Source organism: Pterocles gutturalis, unplaced genomic scaffold, assembly GCF_000699245.1.
Source record: "Pterocles gutturalis isolate BGI_N339 unplaced genomic scaffold, ASM69924v1 scaffold20381, whole genome shotgun sequence".
NCBI classification, from domain to species: domain Eukaryota; kingdom Metazoa; phylum Chordata; class Aves; order Pterocliformes; family Pteroclidae; genus Pterocles; species Pterocles gutturalis.
Window position 1 is genome coordinate 75,916 of NW_010106016.1, and position 18,646 is coordinate 94,561.

The 18,646-nt window shown below is 42.9% G+C and overlaps 1 protein-coding gene across 1 annotated transcript in view; it reads left to right on the plus strand.

Moving 5' to 3' along the window:
* NF1 (neurofibromin 1) overlaps window positions 1-7,560 on the plus strand; it is a 77,655-nt gene extending 70,095 nt beyond the window's left edge. The window contains 3 exon segments of the mRNA XM_010087630.1: window positions 226-272; window positions 1,068-1,284; window positions 7,418-7,560. Coding sequence (XP_010085932.1) covers window positions 226-272; window positions 1,068-1,284; window positions 7,418-7,560 — 407 coding nt within the window.
* Window positions 7,561-18,646: the final 11,086 nt, after the last annotated feature.

The window sequence follows — 18,646 nt, forward strand, 5'->3', positions numbered from 1 at the left end:
TTAGGGGTTGGTTTAATTATTGGTAAATTCCAAAGTGTGACGTTTGGTTTTTAGTGCCCAAGCTCACTTCAATGTTACACTTGGAACACTTAAAACCTAATTATTTTTTTATGGTCTTTAAGTAAATCTGAGTAAATCCAGGCGATGTACTAAGTGTACTTTCCTGGTTGTTTTCCATCAGTTGAGAACTGTGATTTTGTGCTGACATTCCATTTGTCGTTGTAGGTTTTGGATTTAATGGGTTATGGAGGTTTGCTGGGCCATTTTCTAAGGTAAGAACAGTACAGGAAATATAAACTCTTGCGTGTTTTGCCTTCATTTTCTGTATAGAGCACATTGGTGTGCCAGGGAAGATACAGATAAATGACAAGTCACAGAATTCCTATGAGCAGGTTAGCAATCGAAGGCTCACTTTTCTAGCTAGAACGGTGTTTGCATCAGGTATCTTGATAGACTCGGTCAGGTCAAACTCCCAAAGCCGGGTAAAAGCAGTGGGTGTGTAAATGTTTTACTGCTCCCAGGTTCATGAAGGGGCCTCGGATGTACAGTGTAATTCAGGAAGTTTTTAGTTCATTATGGGCACTCAGAGTGTAAGGGATTAAATTGGTAAGAGTGATAATTCCATAAGGATAAATTCTGCGTTACAACAGAACAAATGAATCGAGCGCTGACCATCCATGCTGCCGTCTGTTCCCTCTAGTCATTGTAACAAGAGCAGGATGAGCGGAGCAGGCGCTGTTCTGGGTGCTGGGCTGTGGGGCACAGGCCGTGCTGTCAGTACCGTGTTCGGTGCAGGTGGCTGCGGCAGGTCACCTCGTGGCTGACCCCCTCTTTTCTGACACTGTGCTTCTACGTGCTACTCCCGCTACACCTACAAGTGCTCTTTAATGTGTGCGTTTAGAGTCATCTGGAAAAGGCCACAGATCAGTTTTTACAGATACATCAAGCGCTTTGTAAGATTTTCAGGCTAAACCAGCGTGGTATTAGAGTTCTGGGGCAAAGCTCCTATTGACAGAAAAGTAGAAAGAACCAACCTTTTTTTTTTTCCCCCCCCCCATCACCCACAGCAAACACAAATCCCAGACTATGCTGAGCTCATAGTGAAGTTTCTTGATGCCTTGATTGACACGTATTTGCCTGGAATTGATGAGGAAACCAGTGAAGAATCTCTCCTGACACCCACATCTCCATATCCTCCCGCAGTGCAGAGCCAGCTGAGCATTACTGCTAACCTGAACCTTTCCAATTCCATGACCTCGCTCGCAACGTCCCAGCACTCCCCAGGTCAGTAGCTGTTCTGGTGCTGCGTAGGTAAGCGAAATGTGCTGAATTCCCTGGCTTTGTAGCCCAACACTCAGTCTCCTTGTCTCTTCAGATGTGTTTATGCATCAAACATCATTGCATCCTTGAGTCAAATGAATATTAAAGTGTTTACAAAGCTGTTACGCTGGTATTTCAGATGCTGGATTGTGTCCAGCGCAAAAGCCGTCTTCCAAGTCATCATACGTGAAAGCAACAGCATTAAGTGTCTCAGAACGAGTAACAGCTGCATTTTATGTGAAACATACACAACAGTGGGGCCTTAAGAATTCATAAATATAAATATAGAATAATGAAATTTTGCAAGGAGAACAATACCTGTCTGGGCACTACAGTGTAGCACATATTAAGGAAAATAACCCAGAACTGCGCTGTGTAAGGGAGTGTGTGGGCTGACTCGGTTTCAGTTGACTGTCTGATTTAAGGCCAGTGCTCATACAGGCAGCATCATACAGAGGCCATACTCTCCTCTGAAGAAAAAAAGTATTTACGCAGATACACATGAAATGTTGGGTCAGTTCAGACTATTGTGTTGCCAGAAATATGCTGGTGATAAAATGAATGTGTTAAAGACAGTCATCAAAGGCAGTAAATGGATAAAAATGCTGAACTCCTGGCTTGGGGAGAAGGGAATTGGAGGGAAATGCAGAGGTTAAATTTAACAGCATAGATTGTCAGGGTGAAAAATGAAAAAAAGAGAGTAAAAATTATTCAGTATGGCAGATGAAGCATAAACTAGGGGAAATTAAAGAGAGGAAGAAAATGGAATTTATGTCAAAGAAATCTGCATGAAGACTCTTCCTGAAGTGATTTTAGATTAATGTCTCATATATTGAAGAAATTCTTTACTCTTCTTTGTCATAAAATTGTACCATGTGGTATTTCTTAACTGATGGTTTAACTATTGCAGCTCTGAGCACTGAAGTCGATCAGCCTTTTGTTGCTGCGTTTGTATCTAACCCTGATGGAAGGCTAGAAACCGCTTGTATCTAGGTACCATACTTACAGAGCTGTTTTGGTTCTTTTCACTCTCTTGTTGTCCGCTGGTTTCTGCTAGCCCTGAAATAAGCTCTACTTAGCTGTACTTAGATCTGTTCAAGAAACGTGGTCTTCCAGATGACCAGTTTGCTCAGAGACGCTATGCGTGGGTTTTGTTCAATACGATGAGTATGTGCAGAGGTGCAGCAGAGGTAGGACAGTGCTCTGTGTTTGAATAATTTGGAAATAGTGATTTCTTTTTTTATTTCATGCAGTGACAAGTGATTACAACTTACTTTTTTCCAGTATGAGAAGCCAGCAGAAATTGTTTAAATTTGGGGAGATCACCTCCTCGATATACTGATGCTGTGTTCTAGAATTATATTTTAAGATGCCTGTCAGTCTAAATAGATGCAAGACAGGATTTGCTTTCCAGTTTCCTGCCAATTCAGGATGATTTCTTACATTAAACAATGTTATCCCAAGTGAGGAGAGAAAGTGTGAAGCATGTTTTCCACGGTTGTTAGTGCTCTCTCTGCTGCTTTATGCACAGCACTGTTAGCGTCAGGGAGACCGCTGCTGCCGTTGTTCCCTTGGTTTGTATTCCTGCCCGAGAACAAGGGGGAGAGCATTGGCCTGGAAGGGACTTACTGGCTGCGTCCTGGAGTCCCATGTGATTTGAGTAATAAGAAGGGGTAAAAGCTGAGTTTGAAGTTTTAGAGACTGCTGCTTTACTGAACAGTTTACAATGTCCATTAGATGTTATGAATATAGAATGCAGACACTGCATCCTGTATATAGAAATATTTCTGTATAAAAATAATAGGCTGCAGGTACAGATAACAGCCAAGGTTATGGAAAAGGAAAGTGATTTGAAAGAAACTTTCATATTTAATATACAGCTAAGTATTATCTGTGATATTAGAACAGGGAGAGGGATAAAATCAAAGGGGAAAACCAGACCTTGCTGTCAGTATGAAAGTAAGTACATTATGGGCAGCATCTCTCCATTTAGAGTGTAGCATCGGTGGCAACTCCAACCGTTCTTTTTGCAAGGATGAAGTGATGATGCAGGATTAGGCACGCTACTATCAAAAAACTCTTTTGCTGTGTAAATATGTTTCTTCTTTATGCCTCACTTTCTATCCCTTCTTCCCTTGTTAGCTAAGAGGAAGGAATTCATCCAGCTCATCAAAAATTTCTTTCAAGTGTTCTGCAAACAGATGGCTTTAATCAAACGCTGGGTAAGAACCCATCTCCGCAAATGGAGTTAGGAACCAGTGAACTTGTTCAGGACACTAGTGAGTCTGTAATGATGCACTTAGACACTCTGTGCATGGTTTGCTTGGAAATTAAATTTTTAAAAGACTGATATGAAGGCCAGGAGATTAGTAATGGTTCCATTTTTGTGTAACCAGACTGGAGGCATCTTGATAAAGAATCACCTACATGGGTAGGTGTGAAACAGCCTTAAGTGATTACTACTTTATGAAAGCCTTGTCGTTAGCGTTTAATCTAAGTGGGATTTCCCTGTTATCTCTTTCTATTTATTAGTGTCTTGCCTATTTCCGTGAGCATTCTCACTTCATTCTAGCAATCTGAATACAAAGACTTGGAGTTTGATCAGATCTCCACCTTCCTCAAACTGGACCAGGTCACAACGTGGGGATTTTCATTTTGCCCCTTCATCCCACATTAATTACATTGCTCCACTTTAATCAAAGGACAACTTAACTAATTTAAACTGGTATGATAACCAGTGCAACTTTGCATAAAACAAGCTTTGATTTTTAAGCTGTTTAATTGTATTAAAAATTTAATTGATCTTCTGGCACTTTACACAGCTCCATAGCTGCATACAGGAACTTTGCATTCTCATGAGCTGTGCCTAGAGGTGCGTGATGGCACTGCCGTTGCACGGTTACACTGTAGAGACAAGAGTGAGGGAGTAAGCAGTGAAAGACCTGGTATCCGCCAAGATAAAACCCATTGGTGAAAGAATTATAGAATATGAAGGTGGGCCACAGGATTTATTGAAAGAGCAAGACAGCTGGGACTAAGGGATGCAGATCTATCATCCATCTACTCTGATTTGAGATCTACTGAACAAGAAAATCCAGTGTTTAGCAGTGCTGAGTTACTTCATCACACTGAGCTACTAAGAAACAGGTTCAGCCAAGTCAGTTTTTTATTATGGTTACAAATATATCAAGTTACAGATACATGAAAAATTCTTTCTTGCATCTGGAAACAACTAGGTGAGATCATTGTTTAGAAATGTTTTGTCTGTCATCATCTCTCCTCCTTTCCCTTCCCCTTGTCATGGGCATTATTCACTTATGTTTTTTCTTTCATTCTGTGTCTGTGAAGCTTCTCTGCCTTGCTCTAAATCTGCAGTTTTCATGCATCTTCCTCATCAAGGTACACTTTACTTTCATCATATTTGCACGAAGTACTGCTTGATCTGCTGTAGGGTTGGGCTTGTGGCATGAGAAGCGGTTTACTGATCCTTTCGACACGGGAATGGCTTCAGTGTAAGTGCTAAGCTGTTGCTTTTCTTGTGTGATGCTAATAATATCAGATGATAGAGCACGCAAAGAAAGTCAATCGTGTCCTTACAAATAAGCTAAATTTGGTAATAGAGAAGTGGATGCTTGGTATGTGAGATGACTCTGCTGCAGGTATTAAGCTAAAATTAAGAACTATTTCATGTGAGCTCTTTAGGTTCACAGGAAGTCAGCTTTAACTTCAGTTACACGCCATCAGAATATTGGCACGAGCTCTCTGGACTGAAAGGCAGCAGCTCAATAAAATGTGTTCTCAATGCCATTTGATTCCTGCTTCTATATGGAGAAATCAGAGAAAGCTGAAGGAGAGGTTTTTTGCTCACACCTGTGGGTTGCTTCCTATTCTCATCGTAGTTTGTGGTTTTTGTAAGCTCACACCCACACGAGGAGGGGAAGGATGATGTAGCCTGCAGCCAGCTTCTGGCTGGAGTTCTGAAATTGTCCCTATACGTGTGTGAAATGTGGAGTGTATTCTTTATTCTTGCTAATGCCAGTGAGAATCAGTTTCTTACAGGAATGAGACATAACTGTGGGAGATGTCATTTGTAGGAATAGGATTTTGTTCTAACCTTTTTATTCGCTGTCAGACTTACTGATTTTTGCTGCTCATTGTACTTTCAGCCTTTTGCATAAAAACACCCTTCCTGCTATTCATTCCAGCGCGGCACATGGACCACGTGTTGAGTGTTGCTAAACACACGTCAAACATACTCATTTTGTTGCAGAAATAATGTGACAGCTACACTGAGATATTGCTCCAGGAATGATTAACTCATAGTAGTGTCAGCGTAAAAGTAATAATTGATTGGAAGCATGCCTGCATTAAACAGAAGTCTTGGCTTTTGTATCTTCAAGTTACTGTGTCCACAGCTGTTAGACTAACGGCTCGTAACCCAAGGCTTTCATGTGCTCTCACCGTGCCAGCATGGAGTTTACACTAAAGCAGTTCATTTTTGAGGTTGGTTTGATGTTATTCTTTTTGCAAAACCCTGTCCTGCAGAGAACATCCAAAGCTTCTCAGCAAAGTACATGCACTTGGGTATAAAGCCTGTCTGGTTTCATCCTCATCCTGCACTCTGTCCTGCCTTTGGTGGAGCTGAACTTCTGCGATAGCAGTTCTTGTAACGATTGCCAGACTCACCTGTTCTCTGTGTGTTTCCTGTTAATGCTCTGCTTAGAAAATTCTTTCTTTAGTTGTCCTTGTTAAAAGTTTTCTTTTTTTGCTCTCAGTTTTCCAGGGTTTAAATCCTTGTAATTGGTGTCTACACTTTGACACTTAAGTCTTCAAGTGAATACCTGCATCAGCTCTGTTTCTTCTGTACCCAAAATAAGCCAGCCAAGCCTTCCACTCCTCTGTGCAATGAGACAGAGTCCTCCAAACATTAATTTCAATGTTATGTACTTCTACTGATTTTTGTGAGCCAGGGCAATTGTAGGTACTTGAAAACACACGAATCTTCTCTGGTAGCAAGAACTGGCCTCTGCCCTTGTAGCAGAATTCTGCAGGTTCAGAAGTGAACCTTCCTCACTCAGCTGTTCCCCTGTTTGCTAGCAGTTGTTGGTTTTGGGCTGGAAGAAGCCCTTAGATTTGACAGTCTGTCACTTCCTCCTAGAGAATGCAAAAGCCAGAAGAGACTTTAGTCAAACTTTTATGTGTTCGGTCTCCTCAAAACTAGAGTCAGAAAGGGCTTTGTGGCCTGGATGACTTTCATTTGGTGTTTTCAGTGGGAATGGATACTGGTACAAATGCTTTGAGGATGGAGGGGAAACGTTCATCTGCCATGTGAACGTTTAGGTGTGCTATTTCCCATATTAAATACAATTCCTATTTCTGTTTTAAGAGCTGCCTGGGTGAACTCCGCAAACAGTTCATACAGCTGTCTGTTTTCATACAGTTGTAGAAAAGTAGCATAGACTGAAACGGATCAGCCAGCGCCCACAGGCCGAAGTGTTTTGTCTTTTATTGTTGGAGACAGATTAAACTAACAGCGAATTCCATCTGCAGCTTTATGGGGGGAGCAGAAAAATTATTTGAACGAGTCATGTTGAAATGTGCTAAGCTATTGTAGGTGAGTGTGTAGATCTGTGTGAGCAGGCATCGCACTTTAGCATGTGGAGGTGTTTTATCTGGTCAAAGCTGGGGCATTCACTGAACACAGGGTCATACATACTGGGGTTAAGCTACCACAAACAGTATTTTATCCTTTATTTACATACACCATGGCCAGGTTCTGCAGCGCTTTCCCAGCCAGGCGGCCCTGCTGCTGGTTTGTGTTGCCAAATGCTGTTCTGAATGAACCGCCACTTGTCAGCATGGCAGAACTCAGCGGTGTCCGGACCAGGATGTCCCCTCTTTGGCCAGACCCTTGACCCCAGCACAGGCGGGTCCCCTGCGGCTCCTTTGGCCCCAGGGGCTCCGCAGGTTTTTCCTGCCAATGCTCCACGCAGGGCCGGCGTGCTGATCCATGTGTCTGTGGAAGAAGCCGTCCTTAAAGCATTAGTTATGGATGGCCAGAGCGGTGGGGTTAACCTCCGTCCTTGTGTTTCCCCAGGGATCGACAAGGAGAACGTGGAGCTCTCGCCCACCGCAGGACACTCCAACAGCGGGAGGATCCGCCATGGCTCCGCAAGCCAAGTGCAAAAGCAGCGAAGTGCTGGCAGTTTCAAACGTCACAGCATCAAAAAGATTGTGTGACTATTTCTTTTTAATTTTTTTTTTTTGGAAACTGACTGACACGCGCGGGCCTCTCGCAAAGGGCCCTCCACCCGTTGTGATGCTGCACTTAATTTTTAAGGTTCCCATCCTGTCAGTCGCGTTGCCAGATGATCAACTCTTGAAACATTGCCTGAATTTTAATGCCTTCATTTCTTTCCTTCTGTTTTTGATTTAAGCCAGTGTTTCAGAACCGCTTCTATAGATCCTGACGGACTTTGTAGCCGAAGGAGGTGTGGAGTTCTTTAACGCTGCAGAACTGTGTCTTGTCCAAATACGAAAGCCATTTCCCATAGACAGTTCTACCTTGCTTCTGTTATCTGCCTTGTTTCTTCTCTAAAGGAAAGTGTTAATCCTTAATCCTGTTTGCACACTTCTCAAGGTAGTGGCTTTATGAGCCGGGGGAAGTTACTATAATCCTGGTTTTGATTCAAACCTGTAAGATTTTTAGCTGTGGACTTTTTTTTACCATACTTATGATAGTCACAGTACAATGAGCTGAACCAGAAGTGGTGGGTTAGATTAAATTTCTAGTAATTAGCAATAAATTTGAGAGGACAAGGAGGCTGCACGAGTCTCTTTCATTCCCCAGACCATAGCTTCACACACTTGGACTGTGTATGGACCAGACTGGACAAACTGGCTTTTTTCCAAAGCAAATTTTTTTCTGCTGTACTTTAACTGCACTAAAACAGGTTGTATAGTGGAAAGAAAATCACTGAGAACTGACCATTATGCTGTCATTGTAGCAGTGTTGAAAACTTATTGCTTCTTTCTTTCATTTAGTATATGCTTTAGTTTTGCCCTTCCCACCAACATGCACCTTCGAGAAATTCCTGTCAGGATAACCAGTGGGGCATGGAGGAGAAAATGTAATGATTTAACTTCCAGCAATGGGAGACTGTGTTTGGCAAAGCTGCTTTTGTGCTGCCCAAGCAGTGATATAAAAACAGTAATGTTTGCTTAAGGTACATGAATTTAAAAATAACTGACACTGTGTCAAATCCAGGTTACGTTTGAATGTTTGCAGTGCAATTCCTGTCTCAGTACAGACATCTGCAGACAAGCCTGTCCTGCAGAACTTCCAAGGGGTTTTAGTTTGTAGGGGTTCATTTTTGGGGGTTACACAGAACTGAAATTGCTGTCACTGTGAAAGACTTGTCAGCTACAGTCGTGTATCAGCGATGGACGACTGTGAGAACATGCTGCTGTGTTGATGATGTGAAGGTGCAGCGCTGGGTGCTGCAGATCCTGCCAGCACGGACCGAGACGTGCAGGGCGTTGGGTCTCGGAGGCGAGCAGAAAGTCTGAGAGAAGGGCCGGTCATCTGGGTGCTCACTGGAGGGCTGAGTGTGTCTCCTGATGAAGAACAGCGTCCCAGTTTCAGATCGTGGTTGTATATTAGAACTTAACTGTAAGTGGCTTTAAAGGAAAAAAAGTATATCCACTATCTAAAATAAAATCCTCTAGTGTAATTTTGTTAGTGGCTTTCAGTAAATCAAACTCCACAGCTAAATTATTAGAGAATGGTACAATTACGTGTTCAGATTTTATTGATATAGCACATAATTCACATGTATCCACACAGTAACAATGTAACATTTGTGTAAATAAAAATACCTTTATTGTATGGATTCATAAAATAACAATTTAATTTCTTTAATTTGTTTACAGTCCTGGAAAAACTATGAACACAAACTTAATATGCAAATAGTTTGCCAAAAGAAGAGGAAAACGTAGAATTAGCAGTCTTGAAATAGATACGTTGGAGAATATGAAGACTTGTGCAATTAACCAGATTTTTTTTAAAAAAAAGCTGCAGTAGAAATGTGGTTACTGAACTGACAGAACTATGAAAAAAGGGACTGTGAGGCTCAAACTGAATGTAGGAATGGAGCAGTGATTCGTGCCATTTCCTGCGCTGCTATGCATGTAAAACTTTGGGAGTCACTGATTTAAAAACCGTTCTCATCTCATACATCACGTTGCTAGGAGCCACCTTCAGCGTCACGGCCCGTTTGCACTTGGTTGTACCGAGTCAAGCTAATTCCAGCCCTTTCCGTTTTGCTGAAGACGGTGAATTGTAGAAGCCGGAGATTTGTAGGTAGGAGGAAAATAGTGTCTCTTGTAAAGGTAATTTGCTGTTAGAAAAATATTGTTTTCAGTTGTTTCTCCTGCAAGCAGATTTTCTTTAAACAGAAATAGTAATTCCAGATGAACTACCAAATTGGCTTTGTTTGGACTGGGTGCATTTTGAGAGCAACTCTTTCAGTATTTTGCATTGCCTATATTAAAAATGTGTCCCTAAATTAGAATGAATGCATTCTTTGAAATACATATAATGTGAAATCAGTATGGACAGGGATTAAAATTACCTGTGACGTGAGAACTAGAACTACTCCAGGCTCTCAGTCCTAGCTGAAAAAAACTGCTATCTTCATAAAGTCAACAAAATTTAATTTATGTTCTGGAAGGAGGGGGAGTCATCTAATGTTTTCACTGCATGGTGCAGTGAAACGACCTGAACTTTCTTAGAGCAGGGGTGTCAAACATGTCAGGTAATGGGGGCTGCATGTGGGTGTAATTACAGGCCAAGGTTTAATTCAGGATCGTGTGTGCCCCGATAAGCAGGAACGTTATCTCCCAGTATCAGTAGTTGGGAAGCTTGTGCTTAGATCAAGGCGGAAAACATGGCCTTTCTTTAACGATTAAACTTCTATTAGTAATTAGTTGTTCAGTGCCTTACTGTCCCGTTCATCACTTAGTCTGCTCCCTGTAACAGCCATTGCTGTTCTTTTGCCTTTTTTCTTTCTCACATCCTGCTTTATTTGATCTCTTCTCCTGTTTTAAATATTCTCCATCCTGCTCCATTTCATTCCTCTGAGCACCACTCAGTTCCCAGCCCAGCCTGCCTCTGTTCTCTCCTCATCCGTTACTCCGTTTATGCTCGTAGTGATCAGCAGGTAGTTGCTGGTGACGCTGTGGGCTTGAAATCTGCTCTAACAAGTGGGAGACAGATCCAAGAGTTCTGACCTTCGAGTCAGTGTTTCAGGCAGCCTGCAGACTACTGGGCAGTCACTGCTGCGTGGGCTGCTGCAGTGTGGAGTCTGTGTACTTTGAAATGAAAACGTAAATTCAGAAAAATCTGATTTTAACATGTGGACCATATAACTACATCATGGGGACTGTGTGTTTGACACCCCTGTTTCAGAACACATTATCCATTACGCACTACTTACAGTTAAGTACTGTAAAGATGATTAACGTTTTGTTGTGTTTGTATTTTCCCTGACTTAAAGATAATTCAGTAGTATTTGAATAGTGCATTACCTACCTGTTAATTATGCCAATGTTTCTGCTTTAATGTGCATGAGGTTTCCAAGAACAGGAAACATTTCAAGTATTGTGGACTGAGCACCTGGGAGCGTTCCAGTGCTCTATTCCTAACTGGGTTGTAGGTTTTAGGGCTTTTTTCTGTTTCATTCTAAGGTTAATTTTTTTCAAATGTAATGAAGCACGTCTTATTGTTATGCAACAAACTTACCACAGAAAGTCACTTTTAGTGTTGGTCCCACAATTTTTTTTTAATGCAGTATATTCACCTGTAAATAGTTTTTGTGTAAAATTTGACAGAAAAGTATATTTACTACACTGTAAATACATGTGACAATATATTGTATTATTTTGCTTTTTTTTGTAAAGCAGTTAGTTGCTGTATATGTATAACATACAAATTTGATTATTCTAGTGTTAGTAACTGTTAACTACTACTACTCCTTCCTGCTGTTGCGTTACGTCATTTAAAAAGAAAATGCTGTGTACTATAAACTTACACTGTGTATGATATCTTACTATTTCCATTTGGGCCTCAACTTTGAAAATGTTTCCTTGATCCACAGTCCTGTTCATATTGTAAGCAAGTGCGCGACAGCTGGCAAGAGCCCTGCCGATTCAAACGCAGTGGGTAACCGTAGGCAACAATGGTAGAAACCTGGTTTCAGATAATTGTTGTTTGCCCCATTTTCCCCTCATGTATGTACTTTCCCTTTTTTTTTGAAGTAAAATGTAAATTCAAACCTGCTTCAAGTTGTTTGAAGGTCATTCACTTGTGCTGCGGGATGAAGTGGGTATCATTTTGAAATCCTTTTTTTGTTTCTTGTGACAGTGAGATGTCGATGGGTCCTTTGGGTCTGAACCGAGGGCCTCATCGCAGCAGGTTCTGGATCCAGCCCTAGTCCCAGATCTGAAACCCACTTTCTCTGGGGAAAATTACAATCAAGTTGAAATCCAGCGTCTTGGATTTGTCTTTCCAGAATGGTGCTTCTGTATGTGTGTGTGTGATCTTGCACAATTCTAAATAATGGCAAAACTGATCGCCTGTGGATAACCGAGGACAGAATTTGGACAGAATAAAGCCCATTGTAATGAATTTCATGTCACTTCAATAAGATTATCATAATTGAATAATAAATCAGAATATTTCTTTTTAAAATGTAAATTTAATATTTTATTAAAACAACTGCTTGGTCTTTAAAGAACACTTCAGTATAATTTGTCTATTTGAGCTTTTCTAGCTTAGAAGCTTGAAGTTTCAACTGTCAGGCAACTTTTATGACAAATGATTAATCAAATCTATTTTTCTTTTAGGGGAATATATTACTTTCCTATTAAAAATGTATAAGTACTTATATTCTGGCTTTGTGAATCGTAAAAGGATGTAAAAACACATTAAAGTGTGACTGCATTGACTTTTTCTCGGACATCTTATTGTTCCTGCATACTAAACATGCCATCAGGCCTGCTCAGTTGAAAATAAACAGGCAGACATGCAGGCACACAGACCAGGTGACTCCCTGCAGTGCTCCTGGTGCCAGCAGGGATTGCATGACACCAGAATGGAAGAGACAGCATTTCTGAATTTTGAAATTTCAAGAGCACATTTTCTTTAGAGGGAATGTTCATAAATCCTAAATCAGAAATAGCAGCACTCACTAGAGCAGGGAGCCACACAAGAGATGTTTCCTGAACATCATGTACCAAATCAGTGCTGCTAAAAACATTTTTTGAATTTCTTCTTTTGAACAGTTGAGCTTCCCTGCTACTTGAGATCACAAAATACACTGTATCCACAGTGAGGGAGTGAAAGGAGAAAGAATTTAATTTTAGTTACATCTTTACGCAGTTCAGAAAGCTATATAGAAAAAATTGCAACTTTGGTGCAAGCAGTTCTGCCATAGGAAATAGGTTCAAAATCCCTGCCCAGCTGATGCTGCTAAAATATTTTACAGAGGAAAAAAATAAGCAAAGTAAAATTCAGAACTTTCTTGATGGGGGTGTACAAAATATTTTCTAGAGTTAAAGAGGGCAAAACTGTACAAGGAGGAAGAGAAAGGAAGCTGTTGTTCACAGGCAGGAAGACTTGACCCATAAGGTGAGTGGCTAATTCCTAAATACTAAGCTGTCTCTCTGACTGGCATAAATATTTCCCAATACCTCTGACTTGGCATAACAAGTCTTCACAATACTCATATTTTAGATATCCCAGAACTTTCATACTAAGTTTGTAATTCCCTTAAATAGGAGACTTTAAGGACACTGAAAAGCTGCTGCAAAAAACCTGCACAAACAAGGCTGGTGGGATGCTGCGACAAGGGGAAACCACGGCGCAACTCTTGTGATGCATTCGATACCTCTGAATGTCAACGTCACTGCTAGGCTCAGCCTGGCCTCAGCTGCCTCACAGCTGTGAGCAGCTGCCGTAAGACAGTGCATCAGAGGCTAAGGGAAATGGCTGTCCTGTCTGTCACAGTGAGCTGCTGCGAGGGTGGGGAGACAGAAGCATGGCCTATCCTTTGCTGCTGTTGGCTGATGCCAGAAGGGGTTGGAGCCATCTGAAAGTGACAAAACGCTGTCATGGGTTAACTGCTGCTACGGCTACACAAAGCCCCTCACGCATAAGGTGGGGTGAAACCTGGTCCCTTACGTCCTACTGTAGGATTGAATTCTACTGCAAGGTTGTCCCTTCAGCCACTGTCAAATACTTTTCATTTTTCTATTACTCCCGTTAGGTCCATCGGTATAGGAAGGGTGGACACAGAACACATGAACCTGAACAGACACAGTGTGATTAGTCACTTGGTGTCACAGAACTGAAAACTAAGGCCAACCTCTTATAGCTATGAAGAGCGCTACTGACCACTCCATTTCAAAGCAACAACAGTCCTTTCCCACTGCTAAAGTTCATGATTTCACAGAATCACAGAATGTTAGAGACTGGAAGGGACCTCGAAAGATCATCTAGTCCAATCCCCCTGCCGGAGCAGGACACCCAGATCAGATCACACAGGAACGCATGCAGGCGGGCTTTGAATGTCTCCAGAGAAGGAGACTCCACACCCTCTCTGGGCAGCCTGTTCCAGTGCTCTGTCACCCTCACCGTGAAGAAGTTTTTTCTCATATTCAAGTGGAACCTCCTATGTTCCAGCTTGAACCCATTGCCCCTTGTCCTGTCACTGGATGTCACAGAGAAGAGCCTGGCTCCATCCTCCTGACACTCACCCTTTACATATTTATAAACACTGATTTTAGGTCACCCCTCAGTCTCCTCTTTTCCAGGCTAAAGAGACCCAGCTCCCTCAGCCTTTCCTCAGCAGGGAGATGCTCCATTCCCTTCACCATCTTTGTGGCTCTGCGCAAGGTGTGAATCCTGTGTGTCTTGGAACGTTGGTTTCTTCAGTTGACTACTGCTATGGTTAACAAGTTCTCAAATGAAAATAAATCGCAGGGCTGTGTGGGTGGAGAGTGTAGAATAACATCTCCCGTGATCTGACTTGTTAAAACAAGTACAGGTTTGTTCTTCAAAGCAGTAATGAAAAGAAGTCTGATGACTGCATCTTTAGGGATATTCAAATGATAGTGCTATAAATAGCAATGAGTAACTATATGTTCAAGAAGATCCCACTGAACTATTGAATTGTATTTTAATTTTTTTTCTCATAGCATACTGTCCTTCAGAAAAACTAGCAGTATCTGTTCTGCTGCTCCTACCCCCAGTTAGCCTGCTCAGAGCATGAGCTCTGCCCCGGAGAACTGGGTGCTCAATAGAACATGGGGCATAAACTGAAGAACTGGTCATCCAGACCTCGTCCCAGCCCGTGAAGGCAGGTAAGTGAAGTGGCTGGGTCCAGAAGCGGTGGATCAGGGACAGGCCTTACTGGAAGTCTTCCAAGCTCTAGCTTATCACCTCTGCTTCCTGAGGCCATTTTCGTTTAAGATACAAGATGCCAGCCAGGCTGGGGGGCCGTGGGTGCCTCTGCCTCACCTGCTCTGGGCTCCATTCCTTTTGCCATAATTTGCTGTCTGTGAGGTTCCTTCACATGCTGGCTGTGCTCCCCAGCTCCTTGCAATATCAGCCACATTTTTTTTCCCCTTGGCAATTCCCTTTCCCTTTACTAACTATGCCCTACCTCTCCTGGAGCTCCCTGTGAGACAGCCCTTCTCATTGCTGAGGGGCCTGGAGTGCATTTAGTGCAGGATCAGGCAAGTAAAAGAGGAGGCTTTCAGCTCTCCTCCCAGTGGTAGCACAAGCAAAGAGGGTGCAATGAAAAGTTCTGTGTACTGTGAGAGACCCACCCAACTATCCACAAACAGACATGACTGAACATGGGCCAGAGACGGCGCAGAAACAGCGGCTCTGAGCCAAAGAGGCTGGTTCAGAGCAAGGCAAAACATACAAAGGCTTAAAGGCCCCACAGCACAAACACATGGGAGGTCACTGGTGTGGCTGGGGCTGCACAACAAAACAAGGGAAGGAATTTCTGCATCTGCCCAAAACACTTAGCATTTTAGTCTCCATGCAGTAGGGATCAAAGAGCAAAGGCTGCCTCAGTGCTGCTGAATCCTGCTGTATGGTGAATTACTCACATGAAGAGATGCTCATAAAAGGGGAGAAGAGGCCATCAGCAGCTCTGTGCACTCTGTCCTTCTGAAGGCTGCACTGGATCTTGTTCTGCACAGCTGATTCTGCTCTCCCTCCAGCCAGGCCTGTCCTTGTTTTTGACTCCTGGTCTCAAAGAGTTCCTGAAAGAAAGAAAAAATTACTGCTACTCCCTCCGTCAGCCGCAGTGCAAACACAGCTGCACTGCTATGAGAAAGTCCCGCACAGAGGCAGGCACAGCTCTCAGCAGTGACCCAGCCTCTTGCCCGCGACTGTCAGCTCTGCCCTGAGTGTGGAGCAGGACGCTAGAAGCACTGTAGCATTTGGCACAACAATGCACCCCTTCTTGCTGACAAAAGCAACATAAGAGAGCAAGTACAGACAGCTGAAACCAGGCTCGTGCTGAGTGCAAGGAACCTGCTGCAGCGCTCTGAGGACTGCATCAAACACCCTGCAGACCAACTCAGCAACTCTGTTGGCCTTAATTTTCCAGTTCTGTTTGAGATGTTAATGGGTACACTTGTAATTTACAACAAAGAATAAATTGGCCTCAAGGATGCTGACATACCTTACCTGTTCTTTTTCTCATTTTCAGTAATCCTTTTACTTCGTATGGTGCCAGTTTTTCTTGCTGGGAACATTTGTTTGCTTTTTAAATCATCATGAAAATTGAGCCAGCAGGCTAGAAAGCTGTTTCCCATTCATTAAAAATTCAGAGATGTGACCTGTTTCTGTAAGAAGAATATGACTTGTCAGAAATGGAAGCAGTGTTTGTTTTATTTTGCATCAGTATCATTTTATTATTACGCAACAGAATATATTTTTCTTTTCACTATGGTAAAGCTTATAGACTTTGACTGCCTTTAAGAGCTCAGCTATGCAATCTTGGACAAATCTCTTCACATCTTATGATCAGGCATCGTAAACACCTGAATTGCCCAACTGTGACACTCAAGGATGGCCATCAGTTGGCAGAATTCTTAACAGACAAACTTCTGAGATCTTCAGATTAAAGACATTATAAGAGCAAAATCTTAGCATTGTATTTTTTCTGCTCTTTGTGCTTTGTGTGGTGCAATTTGTAGTCTTTATGCAGATATTTTTTATTAATTTCTGGCTGCTCTAAACGAAAAGATTGAGGCAAATCAGGAACTTTTCACAGGAAAACACTTATGCAAAGCAGTATTTTAGGAAGGACAATCCTGCTCAACCACAGTTCTGTGATTTTTCTAAGTTATTAATTTACACTCTCTAATGCACTCACTGCTTACTGCATACATGTGTAAATAAACAACGGAGCAGGTTTAACTCCAGCCAGCCTGGTTAGTTAGGCCAATGAAACTACCCTGGTGTCCTGCTGTTAAGGTGTTTACAACAGCAGATTTCCTGCATCATTACCTAGCATGGAGCCTGCTGTTTACAGCCAGGCAAGCGCACAGGAATGGAAAGGCTCTGCAGAATGAAAGCCTTGGTTACTGGAAAAAGGAAGGAGGCTAATTTTGGAGTCGTCTATTACTTCTAGATGAAAAGGAAGATCAGGCTTTCACAGCTGTAAGAAGACTGATGCTTTCCTACACTCCTGCAGCTTCCACTGGTTACCACCAGGAATTACTCTGGTTCATAGTCTCCCTTCTCCTTGCTCTGCTGTTCCCTGCTACCTTTTCCTGCCCCAGAGCACACTTGCATGAACCATCTCTCCCTGGCCTGTTTCCTCCCTCTGACTTTGCCTACGAGTTTCCAAAAGTTAGAAAAGCAGCCTAAGCTGTTCTGCTGGGAAATCCAGAGCCATCTCTGTTACCACAGATAGGTTCAGTGACAAACGAAGAACAGTTTCCTCTTCATTGCACACAACACAAAACCAAATCCTGAGAAAGTGCAGGTACAGCAGTGTCCCGGGGCCACCCTGGTGCCCAGGTGCAGCAGGTGCCGCAGAAACAGCAACCACTGTGCCAGTCTGCACAAGAAGCTGACTCCTGTGACTCTGTGCCTTTCCATGCAATTTTGCTAGATTATCTGGAGAGCGGATACACCACTCCCAAATGGTTCTTTCCACACAGACCCAGCACAGAGGCCAAACTCCTCCCCTCCTGGGTGTTAGTTTTATTAACACAGAAATTAACAACGATCCCCCATAAAGGTCAGCACAGAACTTTTCCCAGGGCATGGCTGCTTCTCAGATTGCTCCAGCCACACCCCATATCCTTTTCCTCTTTCATACCAGTCTGCTGTGCAAACCCCCAAGCTCCTTAGAGTAACAATTTCCCACAGTCTCCTCCAAGTGTCTTACCCAGAGCTGTCCTGAAAGCTACTGTCAAACAAGCCCCTATTCCCCAAAGAGCGCTCCAGTGCCAGGAACAGAAAGACACGCTTTTCTACTGTGTATCCCCCCGACAAAGCCTCTGAGATTTCTTGGGACACAGAAATCATTTGCACACCTTATTTTATTTAAGGATGAAAAAAGCTCTAGGGAGAAACATCACAAGTATTTAACAATAAAATGAAAACAAAAGCGTCCATTAATTCCAAGTTTGTCCTGCTGCAGCTAACCCTGCCCAAACACAGATTTTCAGTTCTCATTCTGGTTCAGCTTTGGCCGACAGCAGCTCCAATCCCCCACTGCTGTAGCTGCTAGCTAATACATTTGTTTACTGTCTAACAGTACAGCTGCTATTGCAGCATTTGTCTAAAACTCTGTACAAAGCACAGATTCATTTCTGTGTACTTGTGTGAACAGCGTGGAGGAAGCTAGCAGTGTCTGCTGTGTTAGAAGATAATTAAATGCTTTGGCTCCGGGTCTGAGATTGGCCTGATGATCCCAGAACAGGGTTGAGCAGTTAGAGCGGATGAGGGTGCTCTGATCCAGTCTATAAGAACTATGAGAGGAAAGAGGCACAAAGAGCCATTCTTACAGCCCTTTGAAGAGGTGAATCAGATACCCAAGGACTGGCCGAAGCAGAAGACCCAGCAGGTCCTGCCAGGAAGAGGAGGCAGCTCGGCACCTGGCAGGAGCCTGGGGGCAAAGCCCCCCAACCAGCCAGGCCGGCCGAGGAAGCGCTCGTCCCGCCGCCGGGCTGCGCCACTCCAACGAGCGGGAAATCCTCTATTACAGCAGTTGCCAGGCTGCTGTCGCCT